The sequence below is a fragment of the Rattus norvegicus genome, chromosome 12 (assembly GCF_021556685.1).
Source record: "Rattus norvegicus strain SHRSP/BbbUtx chromosome 12, alternate assembly SHRSP_T2T, whole genome shotgun sequence".
Lineage (NCBI taxonomy): Eukaryota > Metazoa > Chordata > Mammalia > Rodentia > Muridae > Rattus > Rattus norvegicus.
Window position 1 is genome coordinate 33,818,103 of NC_141545.1, and position 22,362 is coordinate 33,840,464.

Here is a 22,362-nt window from a genome sequence, read left to right on the forward strand (position 1 = left end):
TAAAAAAATTAAAAATTAGCTGTTTAAATTAACAGTGGGCTTACATTTTCTGATGGGACGTGACTTATACAAGTCCTCCGAATGCAGGGAAGAATCAAGGCTAATGCAATGTGTTAGCTGGTTTTTGGCAATGTAACATCAATGAGAAGTATGAAACAATTGAAAAACTGTCTCCATGAAATTGTCTGTAGGGCATTTTTATAAAATTAAAAACAATATTTATATTTGGGGCTAGAGAAATGGCTCAGCAGTTAAAAGCACTGACTGCTCTTCCAGAGGTCCTGAGCTCAATTTCCAGCAGCCACATGGCAGCTCACTCTTGTCTGAAACTCTATCTCCAAGAGTTCTGACACCTTTACACAGATACAGGTACGGACAAAGAACCAATGAACGGCAAACAAAAATAATTAAAAAGACTTAATTATTTCACGTGTAGGACTGTTTTGCCTGCACATGTACATGTGGAGCACATGCATGCCTGCTGCCTAGAGGTCAGAAGACAACAGATCCCCGGAACTGTACTTATGGATGGTTCTCAACCTTCCTAATGCTGCAACCAGCTTCCTGCCTGCATGTACACCTACAAGCCAGAAGAGGGCACCAGACCTGATTATAGACAGTTGTGAGCCACCATGTGGTTGCTGGGAATTGAACTCAGGACCTCTGGAAGAGCAGACAGTGCTCTTAACCTCTGAGCCATCTCTCCAGGCCCCGCTGCAACCCTTCAATACCAGTCCTCATGCTGTGGTGGTGACACCCCCCCCTATAATTTTTCATTGCTACTTAGTAACTATAATTTTGCTATTGTTATGAATAGTATAATATTATATGTACAATGTATTTTCATTATTATAAACTGAATATAACCAAAAGCACAGTGATTAATCACAAAAACAATTATGTACTTTTATATTGTAAAATCTTTTTTTTTTTTGAGACAGGGTTTCTCTGTGGAAATATTTATTACTAATGACGAGTATATGAAATTTTGTCTTGAAGCACAGTGTGGCACGGGTAACAGTCTTACTAGAATGAGGTAAACCACATTGCTACATTTCAGAACACTATTTGTAAAAAGCCAACATCAGTGTGAGGGTTGAGACTGCTTCTTTCTCACCAGATCAGAAATTCTTGGGGTAGTCTTTGCGAGAGCACACCGGAGGTCGTCTTCCACGACAAGCCTACTTCTGTACTTGGACTTGATGACCAACAAGCTGGAGAACCCTGTTTCACAAAGAGATGTTGTTGCAAATGGAAGGAGGAGTCGCAACACCGTCTCAGACAGAATCGGGTATGACTGCAAACACTTGACCCAGAACTGTGTCACTGGCATTGTGGAGAAATTGGCTCTCGCCGCATCACTGTTTGTAAGCTCGATGAACTCGTCCTGTGCTGTCTTGGGGACATCTTCAGCTTTGACTGTGAATGGGTTTCTGGCAAGTGCAAACGGGACGTCAGGTAGATTGGGAAAGTACCAAGAAATTTCACCGGCAAGCATGTCCAAGTGTTCTTTCACGGAAGTCACCACAGTCGTCCTTTTGTGCGGTTCAACGTCATGTTCCTCAAAGAAAGCGGATAAGGTAGGCAACATGTAAATTTTATTTTCGTCCAGTTTCTTCTGCCAGAGCTGAAGTTTCATTTGGAATGATTGGATCTTTTCCGACAAATCGAGGCATGATGAATTCTGTCCTTGCAGTGATAAATTCAACTCGTTCAAGATGGTAAAGATGTCGACCAAGTAAGCTATCTTCTGCAGTTCGCTTTTATCACTGAAAAGCGCCTCAAACTGCCGTATGGCTTTCTGATTAAAAAACATTTTGAGCTCATCACGAAGCTCAAAAATACGTTTTAGAACTTTTCCTCTTGACAGCCATCTCCCTTCAGTGTGAAGTAGGAGGGCTTTGCTCGGAGCGTCTAAATCACTGCATAGCTGCAGAAACAGTCGACTGTTCAAAGAGCTCGCCTTTATGAAACTGACGGAACTCAGGACACTTTTCATGACGTCCTGTAAGTCCTGTGGCAGTGTCTTCATTGCTAGTGTCTGCAGATGCATCATGCAGTGAGCTCCAATGGCTTTTGGTGACTCATTTAGGACCAAACTCTGGAAACCAGATTGACATCCTAGCGTGGCTGGAGCGCCATCTGTGCAAACACCACAGACGCTTTCCCAGGAGATCTTATGCTGTCTCAGAAATGAGCCGACTGCCTTGAATACATCAAGGGCAGTAGTTGTCCTTTCAAGAGGTTTGCAGAAAAGAAACTCATCTTTAAAGTCCCCATCTTTAATATACCTCACGTAAACCAGTAACTGTGAACAGTTTGCAACGTCTGTCGATTCGTCGAGCTGGATACTGAACACTGGAAGTGGAGCAGATTTAATTTCCTGGATTACCTGATCGAGGATATCAGCAGACATGTCGTGGATTCTTCTTCGGACGGTGTCGTTAGATAAGGAAACCGCACTCAATTTCGTAACAAATTCGTCTCCAATCATAACTCGAACACTGTCTTTGGCCACTGGGAACAGTAAATGCTCAGCGAAAGTGTGAGGTTTCATATCTCTGGCGATTCTGAGGGCCACCAAATAGGAAGCTTCCACGGCTGCCACGTTCTGTTTGTAGGTCTTGCTGCCAGTGTCAAGTCTGGCTTTCTTGAGTCCATCAGCTTTGCTTCTGAAATAGTTGGTATCCTTGTTGACGAAGCTCGAATGCTTGCTTTCAAAATGGCGTTTCAGTTTGTTGGGCTTCATAGATTCCGCCGAGAGAACAACCCCACAGATGACACACTGCGGTCTCTCAGTCCCCGCTGTGATGGCTGAGGTAAAACCATACTGTAAAAAGCCCTCGTTATATTTTCTTCTTTTAACATTCTTCTCTCCATGATCCACTGTCGGGGGATGGTCCACTAATGAAGACAATACACAACAACAGCTTTAATGACAAAAGACAATACATGGCATCGTTCAGTACATTAAAGTTTCCTGTGATTTACCACTCTCTCTGGGTGTATTTATGTGGGTGGGTTTGATTTCTATACCTGTTATTATCACAAGGGGGAAGTATTCACCACCCACAGCTGAATATATTTAAAAAAAAAAATTCGTGGGGTTGGGGATTTAGCTCAGTGGTAGAGCGCTTGCCTAACAAGTGCAATGCCCTGGGTTTGGTCCCCAGCTCCGAAAAAAAAAAAAAAAAAAAAAAAAGAAAAAAGAAAAAAAAAATTCGCACCAGGTGGTAGCAGCACTTTTAATCCTAGCACTCAAGAAGCAGAGGCAGGTTGATTTCTGGGAGTCTGAGGCCAGCCAGCTCTACAGAGTGAGTTCTAGGACAGCCAGGACTACACAGAAAAACTGGGTATCAAATATCAAACCAAACAACAACCACAACAGAAAACCCAAACAATCGGCATCCAGGCTAAGTTCCTGTGATACGGGTTATCTTTTTCTGCAGTAGTCGATGGCTTTACATGAAGTGTCCTTTTACCTCCAATATTCCTGCTTTCAAGACAGTAGCTGCTCTCTACAAGTGGGACTGGTCCACTTAGTACATCGTGGCACCAACCCCGTCACAAACACTTAAACCTGTATACGGTGTATGTGACGGGGTTGGTGAGCTGATGGCATCTCGCTACTGAGTACACATGGATGGATTCCTATGAAAAGGTCTTTCAACCCCAAAGAGGTCTCAAGCCACGGGAAATGACCCAACCACTACCCTACAAGGTTCAGGCCCACTGCCCCGAGCAGATGGACAAGTCACCTACCATTTGCAATCCTGCACTGCCGCAGCACCTCATTGAAACCCTCACAGAGCTTGACATCGCTCTGGTTCTGTGCACACTCCAGAAACTGCTTGATCTCTAGAGAGCAAGGTCCAAAAGACTGCTGGTTCTGCAGCGGGGCTCCCTGAGGCTCCTGCCAAGACACAGCATCTTGTGTTGAGATGAGAGAGCATAGGGCACCACAGGAGGGCAGCGCTCACACACTGGGAGCCGGGGAAACAACTAGAGAAAGGTGAAAACTTAGTGCCACCCAGGACCATGGCAGCGAAAATGATTTAAAGAACGAAGATGTCCTCTCCAACTCAAAAACAAAAGACAAAACAACAACTCATGTCATCTTCAGCTTAAATGGGAGCAGACTGTGGTCACAGTGGAGACTTTGTCTCCAAAAGCAACAATAGAAACCCAAATAAGTGTAGCCAAGATAAGTACAGAAAGAAAGCCAAGGCAGGAGGCTTGCCCTGAGTTCAAGGCTAGCTTGAGTGAGATCCTCTCAAAAACAAATACCATCTAAAGGGAAAATGGCTGTTGTGCAGTGGTAGGCTGGACTCCTGCTGTGACTCAGACCACCCTATGTGGCTTTGCATGTGATGCTCCCATGAGTGAGTGTGTGGACAGACGTGCACAAGGGGAGACTGAACAAGCATCACCTGTCTTCCTCTACCACTCTCTCTTACTTCCTGGAGACAAGGCCTCCCACTGAACCAGAAACTTATTTCATCTCCACAGTACACAGCCAGCCCTGCTGTGGGATCTGCCTATCTCCACCCCACAATGTAGGAGTTACAGCTATGTACGGCTATGCCTGACATTTTGTGGGTTCACAGGATTTGAACTCAGGTCCTCATGGTATCAGAGCAAATGCTTATTCCTAGAAGATGCTTGCCAGCGGCCAACCCGTCTTAGGAATGAAGGCACAGGAAGGAGACGCTGCCCAAGTCTCACCTGGTGAGTGATGTCAGGCCTCGCAGGCTCAGCATTAGCCCCTCCGCTGAAGCCCCCAGTGATGGCGTGACCCAGGGTGTGCCCCACCGCAGAACCCACAGCCACACCGGCTGCAGTGGTAGCCATCTGGGCCATCAGGCCTGGCTGCCGAGGGGCAGCAGCAGGTGAGCCGACTGCAGATGGGGCGGCAGCTGTGGCTGGAGGCTGAGCTGCTGGTGCTCTTCTGGGAGCAGCCCTCATCTGAGGGGCCCGGCTGGAAAAGAACAGAACTCATCAGTTCCCAGACAAATGGCTTGGGAGTTTACTGAAGAGGTCAAACAGGCAAGGCTGGGTGGCACACATCTGGAAGTCCAGCACTGAGAAACAGAGACAGGGAGAAGCATCAGTTCTACACAGTGATTTATTTCCTCTTCTTCATTTCTTATTATTAGTTTATTGAGATTATGAGAATTATGACATCTCTCCCTTCCCTAGCGTCCCTCCAAACACCCACGCATATGCCCCTTGATTGTTGGTTTCAAATTCATGGGCTCTTGTTATTAAGTGCCTACATGTGTATACATACACATTCCTAAATATAATCTCCCTCAATCTGTCTGTGGTTTGCCTAAGTATGCTTTCAAGGGCTCACCGCTTGGTATTAAATATCTAACTGGTGTTCTCTAGCTGGGGGAGACTATTTCTGCCTTCTGGGCAAGTCTTGTTTTCTTTATGCATAGCTGAGGCCTCAGGCTTTTTATCGTTTGCCCTGGTGTATCTATGCTCTCTGGTGTATCTACGTTCATCCCTGTTCTTCTACACAGTCATTTGAAGGCCTGCCTGAGAATCAATACCTTCATTTCAAAAACACAACAAGAACTCCAGAGTGAGCAAACAGCATTTATTTTATTCCTCTATTAGTATCAAATAAAATGTTATGGTATTAAAAAAGAAATATCAGACAGAGATTGCCATGGACGCCAGTGGTTCTTAACCTTCCTGATGGTATAATAATCCCTTTAATGCAGTTCCCTCCTTATGTTGTAATAACCAACTACAAAATTTTCCTTTCTACTTCAAAACTGTAATTTTGCAACTGTTATAAACTATAAGTGTTAGCTAGCCTGGACCTAAATGGTGGAAGGAGAGAACTCTATATTCTCGACCCTCCACACACAAATAACGGGTAACTTTCTTTCTTTTCTTTTTCTTCTAAAGACATTTAAACCCTGTAACCCCAACCCTGGAGACGCAGAGTCAGGAAAACCAAGGAAGGCTAGCCAGGCTAGTTCAAGGCTAGCCTGAAAGCCTCAAAAGCACAGTAAGAAAAATCAAACAAACAAACAAAAACAAACAAACAAAAACCTCCAAGAGCTTGACACCTATCATTCATTCTTTCCCCCGCCTCTTCATAGACGACGCCTCTAAGGCCCTTCCCCCAACCAGTCTAGGGAAAAGGTCGCGTTTCAGAATCCTCTCCCGGAGTGCACAGAATATGTCCCCGTTCTCGGGGAGTCCTCAGAAGCGGATCCCTTCCCGACAGACTGCTCGCTCAGTCTCACCGCCGGTCGCCTTCGGAGCCCTCAAACTACGGAACGTTGCCCTGGCCGCCCGCGCTCGGTCCCCAGCCCCGAGGGTCTCACCCGGCCAGAGGGGTCACACGAGAAGTGCGGATTCGGCTTCCACGTGGCATCCTAGGTGTCCCTACGTTCAGCGCCCAGACACAACAAACTCGGAAACGCCCACGGGCGTCCAGCAAGGAGGGAGGAAGGTGGAAGGCGGAGCCTATGCACGTAGCCAATCAGAACTCAGGAGAGGCACAGGCGCTGGATATCATTGGATGAATCAGACATCAATAACGGGCACTGTCCAGCCGCTGCGCCCCACGCTGGGAAGTTGCTTGGCGACCGGGCGCTGTAGCTAAGGGGAAGTTCCTGAGGTTGCTGTTTCAAATCTTATCCTTCGATTCTGGGATCTATGGTTAGCTTTTGTTTCCGATGGACGACTGACTTCCTCCACTACCAGGCTGTCCTTTGATTTTGAGATCCTTCTGCCTCAGCCTCTCAAGTCAACTGAATTGGGGGATTACCAGCATGTGCTGCCACGCCCACTGTGTTAGCACGTGTTAAACCTGAAAATTGCGTGGAGAAAGACTAAATTCACGATTGTCTAATCAAAAGCAAGTCTTATTTTAGAGGTGCATCTGGGACTGGATATCTGGCCTTCTCATCCTAAAGGGATTTTAGAGAACAGTCCCTTACTGGCCTTTTGGAGTCCCTTTTATGAGGGGGAGACAAAAGATTAACAGACAGGGCCAGAGTATTGGCTGTTAGAGATTGTTAGAAAAATACAATGAGGGCTGGACAGATTGCTCAGTGGTTAACAGCACTGACTGCTCTTCCGGAGGTCCTGAGTTCAAATCCCAGCAACCACATGGTGGCTCACAACCATTTGTAATGAGATCTGATACCCTCTTCTAGCCTGTCTGAAGACAGCTACAGTGTACGCATATATAATAAATAAACAAATCTTTTTTTTTAAAAAGAAAAATATAATGAAACAGGAAGATAAGGATATACATTATATAAATGACATCACTTTCTGCAGATTACATCAGGTTAAGGTATAGAAACTTAAATAGAAACCTAGTTTCGTAAAGTATAGGAGCTTAATATACTGTGTTTCTTTTTTTTTTTTTTTTTTTTTGGTTCTTTTTTTCGGAGCTGGGGACCGAACCCAGGGCCTTGCGCTTCCTAGGCAAGCGCTCTACCACTGAGCTAAATTCCCAGCCCCAATATATACTGGGTTTCTTAATTAGCAAGGTATGGGGACATAATACAACGTGGTCCTTAATTTCAAAGATACATGGACTTGACACAATGGACCCCTTGATTTGCAGGGTATGAAGCTCTGTCTTGGCCTCGTAGTCTCATCTTGGCCTGTTTAAATCTTTCAAATAGTTGACAAGAGAGTGTGTATTGCTTGATGTTGTAGTCAGGGGAACAGGATTCTGGTACTGAATATCTGGAAGGTGGTAAGGTTAGTAATACATGGAAAACACAGAGCTCAAATATTATGGTTAATAGGAGAGCCATCAAGGGGCTAGTGAAGGGAAAGAACCATCTTAGCCAAAAGGGCCAATCAATCTGTGCCTTGGAGATTTTATTTCTTTTTTTTTTTTTTTTTGGAGCTGGGGACCGAACCCAGGGCCTTGCGCTTCCTAGGTAAGCGCTCTACCACTGAGCTAAATCCCCAGCCCGAGATTTTATTTCTTAATGTAAGTTGTTGATTTGGTTATCAGTGATGTTAGAGAAATCCGATATGTTAATACATTTCAGGGAATTGTTGACATCCAAGATTATGTTTGAGCAATAGAAAGGCTATGGTATCTCTATTTTGTAGAATTGTTGTTCGTAAGTCTCTAATTGCTAGGTTAATTTTTGTCACTATCTTTGCTATAGTGTTAGTAATTTTAGCTAGTGAGCCAATTATTTTAGAACTCTGCCTTTCCATTTCCATAACCAATGAGGGGCAGGCTGTGACTACTGCTGAGGTGGGGTCTAGCAGATGCAGGAAAGTTCTACAGTTCTCAGCTCCCTGACCTCTTAATTCTATTAAAAGACTTTCTGAATAAAATAGGTGTGATTCTTCCTGTCCCACAAATGATCTTTTTTTTTTTTTTGGTTTTTTTTTCGGAGCTGGGGACCGAACCCAGGGCCTTGCGCTTCCTAGGTAAGCACTCTACCACTGAGCTAAATCCCCAACCCCTCAGTCAGTGCTCTTAACCACAGCCTATGTGTGACTTCTGTCCAGTCTAGTCTCCCCACCCGCCAAGAACCCAGGAATCGAAGGCCCCTCTTTGATGATACACAAGGGGATACTTGATGCTAGATGTCAGATTGGTATCAAATCAATTCTCCACAGACAGTGGCAGTGTAGACATGTTAATTTCAATGGAAGTGATAGGGAGTCCTGTTTTCCTGTTTTTAATCTCATCTCAATACATTTGTAACTTCCATTGCTGGATTTTGTCAAAGAATAGTTAGTCATGCTGAGATCTGTATGGTTACCCTGGGACAGGTCAGTCAAATCAGTCCACCCCACTTGCCCTCCTTCCATCTGGGTAAAAACATTTTGTTATTCTTCCGTCAGCAAATACTGGGACCTGGCCTTACAAAGTCATATTAAGGTATTTCCTATGACAGGTGTGCCTTCTAGTCTCCCAGCTAAATCTACAGTCAGGAGCAGATCCTAAGACAAAGGGGGTCATAACTGAACCAGAGGACATTCATAGCAACACTCGACAGCAGCTACAAAGAAATAGGAACGGGGCTGGGGATTTAGCTCAGTGGTAGAGCGCTTGCCTAGGAAGCGCAAGGCCCTGGGTTCGGTCCCCAGCTCCGAAAAAAAAGAACCAAAAAAAAAAAAAAAAAAAGAAGAAGTAGGAACAATCTTAAGTCTCAGAAATCTTAGCTTTTAAGGGGCCACATTCAGTCACTGACCACCTCTTTTATTTTCCCACCTTTCTTCTTCTTCTTCTTCTTCTTCTTCTTCTTCTTCTTCTTCTTCTTCTTCTTCTTCTTCTTCTTCTTCTTCTTCTTCTTCTTCTTCTTCTCCTCCTCCTCCTCCTCCTCCTCCTCCTCCCCCTCCTCCTCCTCCTCCTCCTTCTTCCTCCTCTCTCTCTCTCTCTCTCTCTCTCTCTCTCTCTCTCTCTCTCTATCTCTCTCTCTCTCGTTTTTGTTGTTTATTTTTGGAGGTAGGTTTTCTCTGTGTAGCCCTGGCAGTCCTGGAACTTGCTCTGTAGACCAGGCTAGCCTCAAACTCAGAAATCTGCCTGCCTCAGCCTCCTGAGTGCTGGGATCCAAGGTGTGCACCACCACCACTAGGCTTTCCTTTTCTTTCACTTAGGGAAGTCAGAGGACAACTATGCAAAGGGATTCTCTCCTACCATGCCTGTGAGAAGTTCAAACTCTGGCCCTAGGCCTTAGCAGTAAGCCTCATCTCACTGACAACCCTTACAACATTGTTAGCCACTCACTTAGAAAACCTCAACAGACTATCACATACTGTTGAGCAAATCACAGCCCAACCATCTTCCCTTGTGTAGGAGGAGCTTCTCCAGTGTCATGGCAGCTGAAGTCCAGCTTGTTGGACTTAACCTGTTGAAGTGGAAATTTCTGGTTCCTTGGGAGATTCAGTTGTGTCATGTGATGTTTTGCCGGAGACCATCGTATGAGAAGATATCTTTGCTGAAGCAGACACATGGGAGGGTGTTTTGCTGAGAACTGAGGACATGTGGTGTTTTTCTGGAAGCAGCCTAGGAAAAGAGCATCTGCTGTTTTGCTGGAGCAAATGCACGAGAGCACATGTGATGTTTGGAAAGGGTCTAAAAATAATCCAACAGACAGTGGACAATGGTGTCTGGTCTTGGTTGACCTTGCTACTCTTTGCTGATCATTGTTTGTCGGGACTTCATGGACAGAAACGCACCAAAGAACTTCTGGTGATGCTCCAGCAACTTCTTGAAGCTTCTGCAGACTCGGGCTGATGGGCAGAGCCTCTCAGCGTTTTCTGGATCAAACAGGAATTCATGATTCATGAGTGGTGTTTGCAGGTGGACCAAGCTACCGCTGCTGGCTTGTGGGACGTGAACTGCTGAGTCACCCTAAAGGACTAAGTCTAAACAGGTTCACATTCTCTTTTGACCTGTCAACCTTTCCTTCCCACTAACTCTGGTGGGTGATGGGCTAGAAGGGAGGTTAAAGCACGTTAAGTACACTTATTAAAGTAAGATTTTGAAAAATAGAAGTCTACAACTGGTGACCCATGGGCATGGGTACAGTAATGTATCTTCATCAGTCACTTCTCTATTTTATATTTTTAGGATTAAAAATAAATTATGAAGCTGGGTGTGGCGATTCACACCTTTCTTCCCAGGACTCAGGAGGCAGAGGCAGGCAGAGAAGTCCTGTTTCGGAAAAAATACATTGTATGTGTGTGTGTGTGTGTGTGTGTGTGTGTGTGTGTGTGTGTGTGTGTTGTGGGTGCTGGGAATGAAACTCTGGTCTCCTTGGGTCCTCTGTAAGCACAGTGCATGCTATTTATTTTTCAAGGTTTATTTATTTTTATGTGCATTGGTGTTTTGCCTATAATTATGTCAGTGTGAGGGTGCCAGATTCCCTGGAACTGGCATTGCAAACAGTTGTGAGCTGCCATGTGGGTGCTGGGATTTGAACCCGGGTTCTCTGGAAGAGCAGCTAGTGCTCTCAACTGCAGAGCCATCTCTCCAGCCATCCACACTATTCTTTGAGACAAGACACCTCAATGGGAGATGAAGCTCTGTATTTCATAGACTGGCTAGCCAACCACCCCCAGGATCTGTCTCTTTCTGCCCCACAGCACTGGGGTTACAGATGCATGCCACTATACCTAGATTTTATAAGGTCCTAAGGATATGAACTTGATTCCTTATGCTTACACAGTGAGCCATCTCCCCAGCCTCTGAACCCCAGTTGTTTTTTTGGTTTTTTTTTTTTTGGTTTTTTTTTTTTTGTTTTGTTTTGTTTTTTTCGGAGCTGGGGACCGAACCCAGGGCCTTGCGCCTGCTAGGCAAGCGCTCTACCACTGAGCTAAATCCCCAACCCCTGAACCCCAGTTTTGATGAGAAGAAAAATAGAGTTGAACCAATCACATCAGCAAATACAGGTGGTTGTGCTTCGGTAAAGTCAGGAAGGGCAATGGAGGAGAGTGGGTTCCAGTGACTCCATCCCTGGCATGGATGGAGGACCTGAATGGGCAGAAACAAGTTCTCTTTTCAAAGCACCATGGAAGGAAACCTGAGGTCACTGTCCTCCCCCATGAAGCAGCTGAGTGGAGTGACACTGGCTTTCCTCTAGACAGACTGGAGCACCTTCCTTGGGACAGGCTGATAAACCTTTGACTTTCTTTGTCTTTGTCAGGGAAAGTTCCTCAAGGGTGTCAGAGCTGAAGATGGTTTTCATGAACTGTCACCAGTGATCACTCCCCCAACCCCCAAAAACCTACTGCAGTAAGACTTCCTTTCACACACACAGTGCCTGACAAAACGACAGCGGAAAACTGTTTTCCCTGTCCTCCCCAGGGCATTTGGTGGATATGAGAGAGTTCCCTACTTCTCCATCTGATGGCCTACTGCTACTGTGTAGGACTGTATGGCCTCATGAGAAATGTGTGGGAATGGTCTTCATCCATATATCAGAACATAAGTGCTCTCCAGGAAGCATCATGGATTGACACAGCAGATGGCTCTGCCAATCACTGGGCTCAGGTCACCAACAGCCTCTGTGGTGACAGCTTATGGGACCACAAGCCTGTGGCCACAGTTAAGGAGACATCTAGATTTAGTGATTCTCAACTTTCCTAATGCTGCAACCTTTTAATACAGTTCTGGATACTGGAATGTGGGCATCTCTGCATTTGGGCAGTCTATGAGGAAAAGAGCAGTGTCTCTGTTCCTAAATCAGAGTCAGAAGCACACAGATTGAGAACCAGAGCTTTAGGGGTATGTTCTTTAATATGCAGATGGACTTACTGGCTGGTATTAAGTCTGGGTGGTCTTCTTTTATTATGGAAATCGCACCTAATTGAAGGCTTGTCTTGGTGAGTAAACAATAGTAGTAAATTTCTCAGCAACTGAATCTTGAATTACGAACAGAACTGTCTTTTTTATAGTTTCTAACAAGCCGGGTTAGTACTATCTTCTAGACATATTGGAAGCAGGGCTCCTTTAGCTAAATTCTACTTGTGTAATTTAACATTTCCAAGAACGTTTATTAGTGAAGCCTTCATAACAGAAAATTTACGAGTTTTTCCTTCATGACTAATAAGTAGTAGGAGGCCGAGACTTGAGAACAGCGAGATCCAAGCTAACATCCAAGCCAACATCCGTTACCTAAGGCATTGTACCAAAACAAGACAGAGAAGGTTAAACAGCCCAAGAACAGACGCCAGTAAACCCCTAATCCAGTTTACTTGAGAGGCCGAGGCAGAAGAAATTTAAAATCAAGGTCAGCCAGGTTGTGGAGGAAGCCCGTCGGCCATCGGAAACAAAAACTTAACCTCCAACATTGAATCGGAGGGCATGATTTGAGAGTGCAACTCCAGGAACTTCCTGTTTGCATCAGCACCTCCTTTCTAATCTCGTAACTTCCGGGCGTAGGTCAATGAGCCAAGGCCTTGCCAGTTACTGATGTCTTCTTCTTCCAATAACCTTGAGGGGCCGTCTTCTTCTGGGTTCTGATTGGCTACCCGGTGAGGTACCGCCTCCAGTCTTCCTCTCTCCTTGGTAGAAAGTGCTGGACGCTTTTGGGAGTTTCGCAGTTTGTGGTCTCTGAAAGCTGAGAGTACAAGCAGTTAGGATGCCGCGTGGAAGCCGAAGCCGCACTTCCCGGGTGACTCCTCCGGCCAGGTGAGACCCTCGGGACTGGGCACCGAGCGTGGGCGGCCAGGGCGATTTCGTAGCTTGAGGGCTGCGAAGGCGACCGGTGGGAAGACGGAGCGAGCAGTCGGGAAGGGATCCGCTAATGGGGAGGACTCCCCGAGAACGGGGACGTATTCTGTGCACTCCGGGAGAGGACTCTGAAACGCGACCTTTTCCCTAGACTGGTTGGGGGAAGGGCCTTATAGGCGTCGTCTATGAAGAGGCGGGGAAAGAAAGAGAAATATGAAGCTCTTGTTTTTTCTGTTTTTTTTTTTTCTTTCCCTTACTGTGCTTTTGAAACTCTCAGGCTAGCTAGCCTTGAACTTTATATAGGCCTGGCTGGCCTTCCTTGATTTTCCTGACTCCGCTTCTCTAGGGCTGGGGTTACAGGCTTTACAGATCTTTTAAAAAAAAAAAAAAGAAAGAAAGAAAATTGCCGTTTTTCTTTTTTTTTCTGGAGGGCCAAGAATTTGTTCTCACCTTCCACCACTTGGGTCCACGATGTCTACCATTTTGTGGTAAACGATGTATACACGTAAAAATAAGTAAGAAATTGTTGACAGCAACCAGATTCCGAAGGTCCCTCTTTGGAGTAATAAAGTCGTAGAAAACTAAAAATTGTGTGGTCATGAAAACTGGGACAGAACCTCGGGACTGCGTGTCGCAGCTGATGTCTCATCTACCACAAGATAGTCCCTTGCACCTTTCTCCCAGAAGGAAGAGGGTGTTGGCCACCAGTTCAAGGCTAGCAAGGCTACCCATGGAGACACTCCTGTCCCCAAACCAAAAGAATTAGTGAAAGTTGCAGTTCAGGCAGATCACTTTTCCTAGTTTTTTTCTTTTGGATTGAAGTGGTGGTTTGTGGTTTCCTTTTTTTTTTTTTTTTTTTTTTCTTTTTTTCGGAGCTGGGGACCGAACCCAGGGCCTTGCGCTGCACCACTGAGCTAAATCCCCAACCCCTGTGGTTTCCTTGAAAGGGGGTTTCACTGTGGCCCTGGCTGGCCGGCAACTCAAGAGAGACCACCTGCCTCTGCCTCCTGAGGACTGGGTTTAAAGGTGCGGCCTACCAGACCTTACCCAGGTCTTAATCCCTTCTAATTGGGTAAAATGAAGGCATTGGACTACATTCCTAACATCACCTCATGACTTTTAGATTTTGTTCACTTGTGACTTGTCTTTCTCCATTGTCAAGCGTGGTCCTAAGTCCTTCTAAATGGTCTTGTTCACTAACTGAATAGCTGGGACTGCCACTATATTTATTATCTATGCCTGTGTGTGCTGGAGAACCTTGGTACCTGGGTGAAGAGCACCTTGTGGGAAGTGGTTGTTTCCTTCCACTTCGAGGGTTCCAGGAATCAACCCCAGGGTGTCAGACATTCGAGTATTTAATACTCCATGGAACACCTGTCTGATATTTCTGAGTAAATTAAAGCTGTTTGCTCATTCTGTAACTCCTAATGTCTTGGAGCTCAGAGAAGTCTAACTGTCATTTAAATAAATAAACCCTTTGGGGAATCTTTCTAACTTTAATTGCCCATGAGTGGATATGTGCAAATGAATGAGCACTTGAGCCTCGGAAAGCCATGGGTGTCCAATGGCCTGGACTGGAGTTTCCATCTGACTCTGCTTCCTGAGTGCTGGGGTTAAAGTGTGCACTACCATGCCCAGCCTTGCTCATAATCTTGAGACAAGGGTATTAATTCTGAAGATGGCCTTAAAAATCACTGTATAGAGCAAGGAGGAGGGTAGATAAATGCCAGCCAAACTGTACAGTGAAAAACCCCAAAGACCTCAACTCTACATAAAGAATACAGCAATTAAGGAGTGCTGAGAGCAGGAAGCAGGAGAAATAATAGTCTTCCCCCTCAAGAGCACCAAGCAGTCAGCCCTGAAAACATACACATACAAGTAATGTACGGACTGGCAGGTTAAATTTAGAAATGGGGGGGAGGGGCGGAGCTGGAGAGATGGCTCAGTGGCTAGAGCACTGACTGCTCATCTATAGGTCCTGAGATCAAATCCCAGAAACCACATGGTGGTTTATAACTACTATCCGTAATGAGATCTGATGCCCTCTTCTGGTGTGCGTGAAGACAGCTACAGTGTACTTACAGTATAGTAAATAAATAAATCTTAGGAAAAAAAGAATTGTGTGTATGTGTACACACATATATGCATCTAATAAAAATAATGAAAAAAGAGGCCATGAATTTAAAAGTAGATCAAGGGGAGTATATGAGGGGGTGTAAGAGTAGGGATAAGTTACTATGTGACTGAAGATGGCCCTGACCTGGTTCTTCCAGATGTGTGCCACCCAGCCTTGCCTGTTTGACCTCTTCAGTAAACTCCCAAGCCATTTGTCTGGGAACTGATGAGTTCTGTTCTTTTCCAGCCGGGCCCCTCAGATGAGGGCTGCTCCCAGAAGAGCACCAGCAGCTCAGCCTCCAGCCACAGCTGCCGCCCCATCTGCAGTCGGCTCACCTGCTGCTGCCCCTCGGCAGCCAGGCCTGATGGCCCAGATGGCTACCACTGCAGCCGGTGTGGCTGTGGGTTCTGCGGTGGGGCACACCCTGGGTCACGCCATCACTGGGGGCTTCAGCGGAGGGGCTAATGCTGAGCCTGCGAGGCCTGACATCACTTACCAGGTGAGACTTGGGCAGCGTCTCCTTCCTGTGCCTTCATTCCTAAGACGGGTTGGCCGCTGGCAAGCATCTTCTAGGAATAAGCATTTGCTCTGATACCATGAGGACCTGAGTTCAAATCCCGTGAACCCACAAAATGTCAGGCATAGCCGTACATAGCTGTAACTCCTACATTGTGGGGCGGAGACAGGCAGATCCCACAGCAGGGCTGGCTGTGTCCTGTTGAGATGAAATAAGTTTCTGGTTCAGTGGGAGGCCCTGTCTCCAGGAAGTAAGAGAGAGTGGTAGAGGAAGACAGGTGATGCTTGTTCAGTCTCCCCTTGTGCACGTCTGTCCACACACTCACTCATGGGAGCATCACATGCAAAGCCACATAGGGTGGTCTGAGTCACAGCAGGAGTCCAGCCTACCACTGCACAGCAGCCATTTTCCCTTTAGATGGTATTTGTTTTTGAGAGGATCTTACTCAAGCTAACCTTGCTCAGGGTAAGCCTCCTGCCTTGGCTTTCTTTCTGTACTTATCTTGGCTACACTTATTTGGGCTTCTATTGTTGCTTTTGGAGACAAAGTCTTCACTGTGTGACCCAAGCTGGCTTCAAACTTGGAGCAGTCTTGGTTGGCCTCCCACGTGCAGATGTCATAGGCAGAGCATGAGGCCTGGCCTTTCAGGTCAGCCTTCCTTACATAACCACGATCCTTTTCATGGCTTTATGACCCCTTACCTACTTTTTTTTAAACCATTTTTTTCTTTAAGATAGATGTATTTTCTAAGGAGCATGTACTCTCTTGTATTTCTAGTATGTCTGAAATTCTCATCCATCCCTTTCCCAATTTTGTTTGTTTGTTGTATTTATGGTGGGGTGGGGTGCTGGGATCAAACCTCAAACCCAGGGCAGAGAACACAGTCTTAACTGTGGAGTCCCTAGCCGATTTTTAAAGCTTTGGTCTGAGGTTTATAATGCTAGGCCCAGCCCAGAGCCTTGAGTGTACTGAGCAAGGACTTCATAGGACCATGTTCCCATTTATGCTCCAGATGATGTGATTTGTCTTTTGTTTTTGAGTTGGAGAGGACATCTTCGTTCTTTAAATCATTTTCGCTGCCATGGTCCTGGGTGGCACTAAGTTTTCACCTTTCTCTAGTTGTTTCCCCGGCTCCCAGTGTGTGAGTGCTGCCCTCCTGTGGTGCCCTATGCTCTCTCATCTGAACACAAGATGTTGTGTCTTGGCAGGAGCCTCAGGGAGCCCCGCTGCAGAACCAGCAGTCTTTTGGACCTTGCTCTCTAGAGATCAAGCAGTTTCTGGAGTGTGCTCAGAACCAGAGCGATGTCAAGCTCTGTGAGGGCTTCAATGAGGTGCTGCGGCAGTGCAGGATTGCAAATGGTAGGTGACTTGTCCATCTGCTCGGGGCGGTAGGCCTGAATCCTATTCAGTTTTGGAGTTGAGTCCTCCAGTAGGACCTTTTGAGGCGGGGTTTCTCTATATCATTCACTGTTCTAGAACTCACTCTGTAGACCCTGTTGGCCTCCAGAGATGTGTCTGCCCCTGTCTCTAGAGTGCTGGGATTAAAGGCGTGCAGGGCAGGTCGCTGCCCTGCCTTATTAGTAGGGCTCTTTATTCACAGTGCAATGCTTGTGTTCATTTCCCACCTTCAGGTAGAGCACTGGTTCTCAACCTTAGTTCCTCATGCTGTAGTGACCTCAACCACAAAATTACTTTGTTGCTATTTCATAACTGTAATTTTGATACTATTATGAACTGTAGCATAAATATGCAGGATATCTGATATGATTCTTCTGAAAGGGGTGGAGACCCTTAGGGTAAAAATAGCTAAATTAGATGGAAGGGAGGTGGGAGGTGCGTTAGTGTTTAGGAGTGGAATTAAGAGGTACTTGTCTTAGCCATGCGGAGGTTGTGTTTTTAATCCAGCACTCAGGAGACCCTGTCTCAAAAAACTAAAGAAGAAAAAGAGAGGAACAGATGCTGTTTTAAAAAAGCATCCGTGAACCCTGATGAAGTTCTCTGCCTGATTGAACTGATCAGACACTTCAGTGGCCGCTTCAGCCACACCCTTCCCACAACAGGGAAGACAGAGACCCAAGGCCAGTCCCCAGCTTGGGAACTCCAGACAGAATGCTTTGGATGTCTGGAGGAACTGCTAAGAAATAGCTCTTTCTGGGACAGGGTTATTGGGTAGAAGACAGGCAAGGAGGGAGACAGTGTTGAGTTGGGAGCCGTCACAGTGATCAGTAAGGAGCTCATCCTCTGACTTCAGATCAGCGTCTCAGCTTGTCCTACAGTGGTGAAGCTTACCCGGGCGCAGGCTTAAGGGGCTGCTGACAGCAAAGCGCAGCCTGTTCATGTGTCCAAGGCAAGCAGTCAGCAGTGGGGCTGACAAAGTTGACCTTGTCCATCCGTCGGGGAGCCATTGTGTCCCAGTGGAGGGTCCCTTAGCACCACTTCACTCTACATTGTCATGCTCCAGGATGAAACCCTTCCCTTAGCCTCTGACAGGGCTAGTAATCAAATTAAAAAGAGAGAGATGGGGCTGGAGAGATGGCTCAGTGGTTTAGAGCACCGACTGCTCTTCCAGAGGGCCTGAGTTCAATTCCCAGCAACCACACGGTGGCTCACAACCATCTGTAATGGGATCCGATGCCCTCTTCTGTCTGGTATGCAGGCATACATGCAGATAGGACACTCATATAAATAAATCTTTAAAAGAGAGAGAGAGAGAGATTTGTCCAAATTCATTGTAACTCCCTGTTGGTGTAACGTCTACCCAAATTGGCTGTGTGCTTCAGGCCTTTCTCTCTACACACACATACAATGTTAGTTATGGCGAAGGTAGAGTTGAGGATTGAGGAACTTTGAAATGGCGTTGTCAGGTGTCTCCTAACTTAACCTTTTCTTTTTCTTTTAAACAGGTTTAATCTAATCAAGAAATTCAAGCTGGAGAAATGTAAACTTGGTTCTGTATAATTGATAGTCACACGTGTGGATCCTTATTGGCATTTACTGAGGCTTGTAGTGTTGGTTACTGGGCAAGTGTTTGGCTTCCTTGAACTAACTGTATTGTGATTGAGTTAAATAAAGTGTGTTATTCTCAAGTGCGTGCTGGTGTCCTGCTGAACATAGAGGCATCCGCATCCATAGGAGAAAAGCCATTAGGCCAGCCTTTCGTTCACCTCCTCAGTGGTTCTCAACCTTCTAATGCACCGATCCTTTAATACAGTTCCTCATCAAAAAGCACGTGTTTTTGGTCCAGGTCTTGAGGCATAGAGTCTATGAAAAGCTTAGGCCCAGGCAAGGTCATACATGCCTTTAATTCCAGGAGACATGCAAGCAGATCTCTGAGTTCAAGACCAGTCTGGGACAGTAAGTGTCAAATAAAGAGTAGTTTAGGTCTAGGCTCAGTACCGCACCCCTTTAATCCTGCCATGCCTTCTGCTGGAGGCCAACCTCAGGACAATAGAAGGCAGGGTTTGCCTGCATATACACTTGCCAGCACATCTGTTGGCGCCCACTTGAGGATTACAGCTTATACACAATGCCAGCTGAAGCAACTAGCCTTGTGGGACTGAGCAATGACTGGATTCCCATTCACAGCTGCCTGTTGCTGGCTTAGTTAGACTGCAGACTCATTCCAGTAAGTTCTGTGACTAGAAAACCTTGACCAGTGCGATCATATTTATTTAAACGCTTCTAGCTGCTCCAGTCCCAGGTTCCACAAAAGTGTTAACCTCTGCAGAAGAGGGTGCATAGCAGTCCTGAGTCCTTCAGACAAGCATATTCAGCTCTTTTTATTTGCAAAGGGGTCCTGTGCCTCTGGTCAGAGCATGGTCTCGTACTGTTAAGAATGGCACAGCATTGGGCTGGAGAGATGGCTCAGTGGTTAAGAGCACTGATTGCTCTTCCAGAGGTCCTGAGTTCAAATCCGAGCAAGCACATGGTGGCTCACAACCATCTGTAATGGGATCAGATGCCCTCTTCCGGTGTGTCTGAAGACAGCTACAATGTGTTCATATAAATAAAATAAAATATAAATATAAAAAAAAAAGGCACAGCACATGGTACAACCTTGAGCACATTAGTTTTTCAAAAATGCTATTTTTCAAGGGGTTTTGATTTCTGCCAGTTGGCTTTTTAACAAAACAATTTTTCACATTATATCTTTATCGGATGTGTTTGCCTAGGTGTATCTAAGTGCCCCTTGTATTCGTGGTGCCCTCAACAGACCCGAAGACATTAGATCCCCTGGGACTGAAGTTACAGTCAGTTGTGAGCAACCATGTGGATGCTAGAAGTAACCCTAGTCCTCCGAGAATAGCAGTCAGTGCTCCTAACCACTCTCTAGGCCCTCCATTTCCATGGGGGTCTTGGATGACTGGAACCGAGATATTCCTGCCTCTGCCTCCCAAGGCATGCGCCATGATGCCCTGCTATGGAGGGTCTTAACCCTTTGATGTTTTTTTTTTTTTTTAACTTTTACTACATGCTAATTAAGATGTGTCAGGATGTTGGTGTGATACTCAGCGGCAGCAAGCTTGTCTAGTACTCACCAGACTCTGAGTCCTGTTTTCAGCCAAACCATGTGGGTAAGTGGTAAACAGGTAGACATTACTGAGGCCTCCTATGACCTCATACTGTGTGTCTGCACAGTGGGCAGAAGCTTTTGGGTCTCCCTATTTAGTCCAGATCTGTATAAATGGCCTATCCCTGCCTCAGCCTCCCAAGGCCTGTGCCACCATACCCAGCTTAAAAACCATACTGTGGCTAGCCAGGCATGGTGGTATACACTTTTATTTAAAGGTTTTACATATGAGTACACTGTAGCTGTCTTCAGACACACCAGAAGAGGGCATAGGCTCCCATTACAGATGGTTGTGAGTCATCATGTGGTTGGTGAGAATTGAACTCAGGACCTCTGGAAGAGCAGTCAGTGCTCTTAACCGTGGAGCCAACTCCAGCCCCAATGATGATGCACATTTTTAAAGTGAACTTTTTTTTTTTCTTTTTTCTTTTTTTTTTTCCGGAGCTGAGGACCGAACCCAGGGCCTCGTGCTTGCTAGGCAAGCGCTCTACCACTGAGCTAAATCCCCAACCCCAAATAAATCTTTTTTTTTTTTTAATTTTTTTTTCTTTTTTTCCGGAGCTGGGGACCGAACCCAGGGCCTTGAGCTTCCTAGGCAAGCGCTCTACCACTGAGCTAAATCCCCAACCTGTGATGCACATTTTTAATCACAGCGCTCAGGAGGCAAAGGCAAGCGGATCATTTAAGGCTGGCTTGGTTTACAGAGAGTTCCAGGACAGATGGGGCTACACAGAGAAACCCTGTCACAGGAAAAAACAACCGAACAACATCAACAAAAACATCCTGACTTCAATTCCCAGCAACCACATGTCTCATAATCATCGATAATGAGATCTGGCGCCCTCTTCTGGCCCGCAGGCAGAACACATAAGTATTTAAAAAACAAGAAACAAATCCCAACAACATTGTCTCTATACACATGGTTTCCCTGTAGTATTTGGATATTTCTACTCGTGTTAAACAAGGCTAAAATCAAGCCCTTTTATTGCTTGGGCATCGAACCCAGTACTTCAGGAAAACCTTGCCACAATGCTCCAAACTCTACCCCTATTCCCTCAGGGGTTGCTCCAGGTTTAAACCAAGCTGGGCTTAGCAGTACATGTAACTCCAGTACTTGGAAAGCAGGCAGGAGGATTGTCACAAGTTTGAGTCAGTCAGTCTCACACATGGGTGAGTCAAACGTAGTTGTGAATCAGAAATAAAAGGTCATTGCCACCCTGGGTGTTACACACCTGAAATGCCAACACACAAGCAGGGGCAGGAGCTCAAGTGAGAAGGCATCCTGGTCTGCATAGTTCCTGGGTAGTCGGAGTTGTGTAGTAAGACCCTTGCCTTCAAAAAATAACAGTGCGTTCTTTCAAAGCTGGTATTGCCAGGCCGGGGAGATTCATGGCTCGTGTTAAGAGCACTTGCTGCTCTTTCAGAGGACCTGAGTTCAGTTTTCCATACTCCCATAGTGTCTCACAATAGTTATAACTCCAATTCTAGGGGATTGAATGCCCTCTCTGACATCTGAGCGTATAAGACAGGCACATACATACTCCCGGGAAAAGACTCAAACACATAAAATCTCAAAACATGGGGCTCATTCCTTAAGATAAACCGCTTTTCCAGAATTTGATCTCCAGCACCCACAGGTAGCTACAATCATCTCTAATTCCAGCTGCAGAGAGACCCAACACCTCTGGCTTGGGCAGGCACTAGTACTCGTGTGCACATACAGAGAGATATGCTGTGATGGTTTGTATGTGCTTGGCCCAGGGAGTGGCACTTTTTTTTTTTTTTTTTTTTGGTTCTTTTTTTCGGAGCTGGGGACCGAACCCAGGGCCTTGCGTTTCCTAGGTAAGCGCTCTACCACTGAGCTAAATCCCCAGCCCCGGGAGTGGCACTTTTAAGAGGTGTGGCCCTGTTGGAATAGGTGTGTCACTGTGGGCATGGGCTTAAGACCTTTGCCCTAGCTGCCTGAA

General features: G+C 46.0%; 2 protein-coding genes across 2 annotated transcripts; one reads left to right on the top strand and one right to left on the bottom strand.

Moving 5' to 3' along the window:
* Positions 1 to 878: 878 nt before the first annotated feature.
* On the bottom strand, positions 879 to 6,438 carry Chchd2l2 (coiled-coil-helix-coiled-coil-helix domain containing protein 2-like 2). Its single transcript, NM_001105924.2, is given in 4 exon segments — positions 879 to 2,904; positions 3,763 to 3,913; positions 4,726 to 4,978; positions 6,348 to 6,438. Coding segments are annotated over 4 exon segments (2,274 nt in total). The 5' UTR covers positions 6,398 to 6,438; the 3' UTR covers positions 879 to 1,084.
* A 6,471-nt stretch (positions 6,439 to 12,909) lies between these two features.
* On the top strand, positions 12,910 to 18,914 carry Chchd2 (coiled-coil-helix-coiled-coil-helix domain containing 2). The gene is made up of 4 exons (NM_001399018.1): positions 12,910 to 13,150; positions 15,555 to 15,807; positions 17,034 to 17,184; positions 18,729 to 18,914. Exons 1-4 carry the CDS (start codon positions 13,101 to 13,103, stop codon positions 18,737 to 18,739), a joined length of 465 nt encoding a protein of 154 aa, NP_001385947.1. The 5' UTR covers positions 12,910 to 13,100; the 3' UTR covers positions 18,740 to 18,914.
* The last annotated feature ends 3,448 nt before the right edge of the window (positions 18,915 to 22,362 follow it).

Coding starts and splice junctions, on each gene's coding strand:
- Chchd2 (NM_001399018.1), top strand. CDS start 13,101: ATGCCGCGTGGAAGCCGAAGCCGCACTTCCCGGGTGACTCCTCCGGCC. Junction 13,151..15,554: donor CGGGTGACTCCTCCGGCCAG/GTGAGACCCTCG, acceptor GTTCTTTTCCAG/CCGGGCCCCTCAGATGAGGG. Junction 15,808..17,033: donor GGCCTGACATCACTTACCAG/GTGAGACTTGGG, acceptor GTGTCTTGGCAG/GAGCCTCAGGGAGCCCCGCT.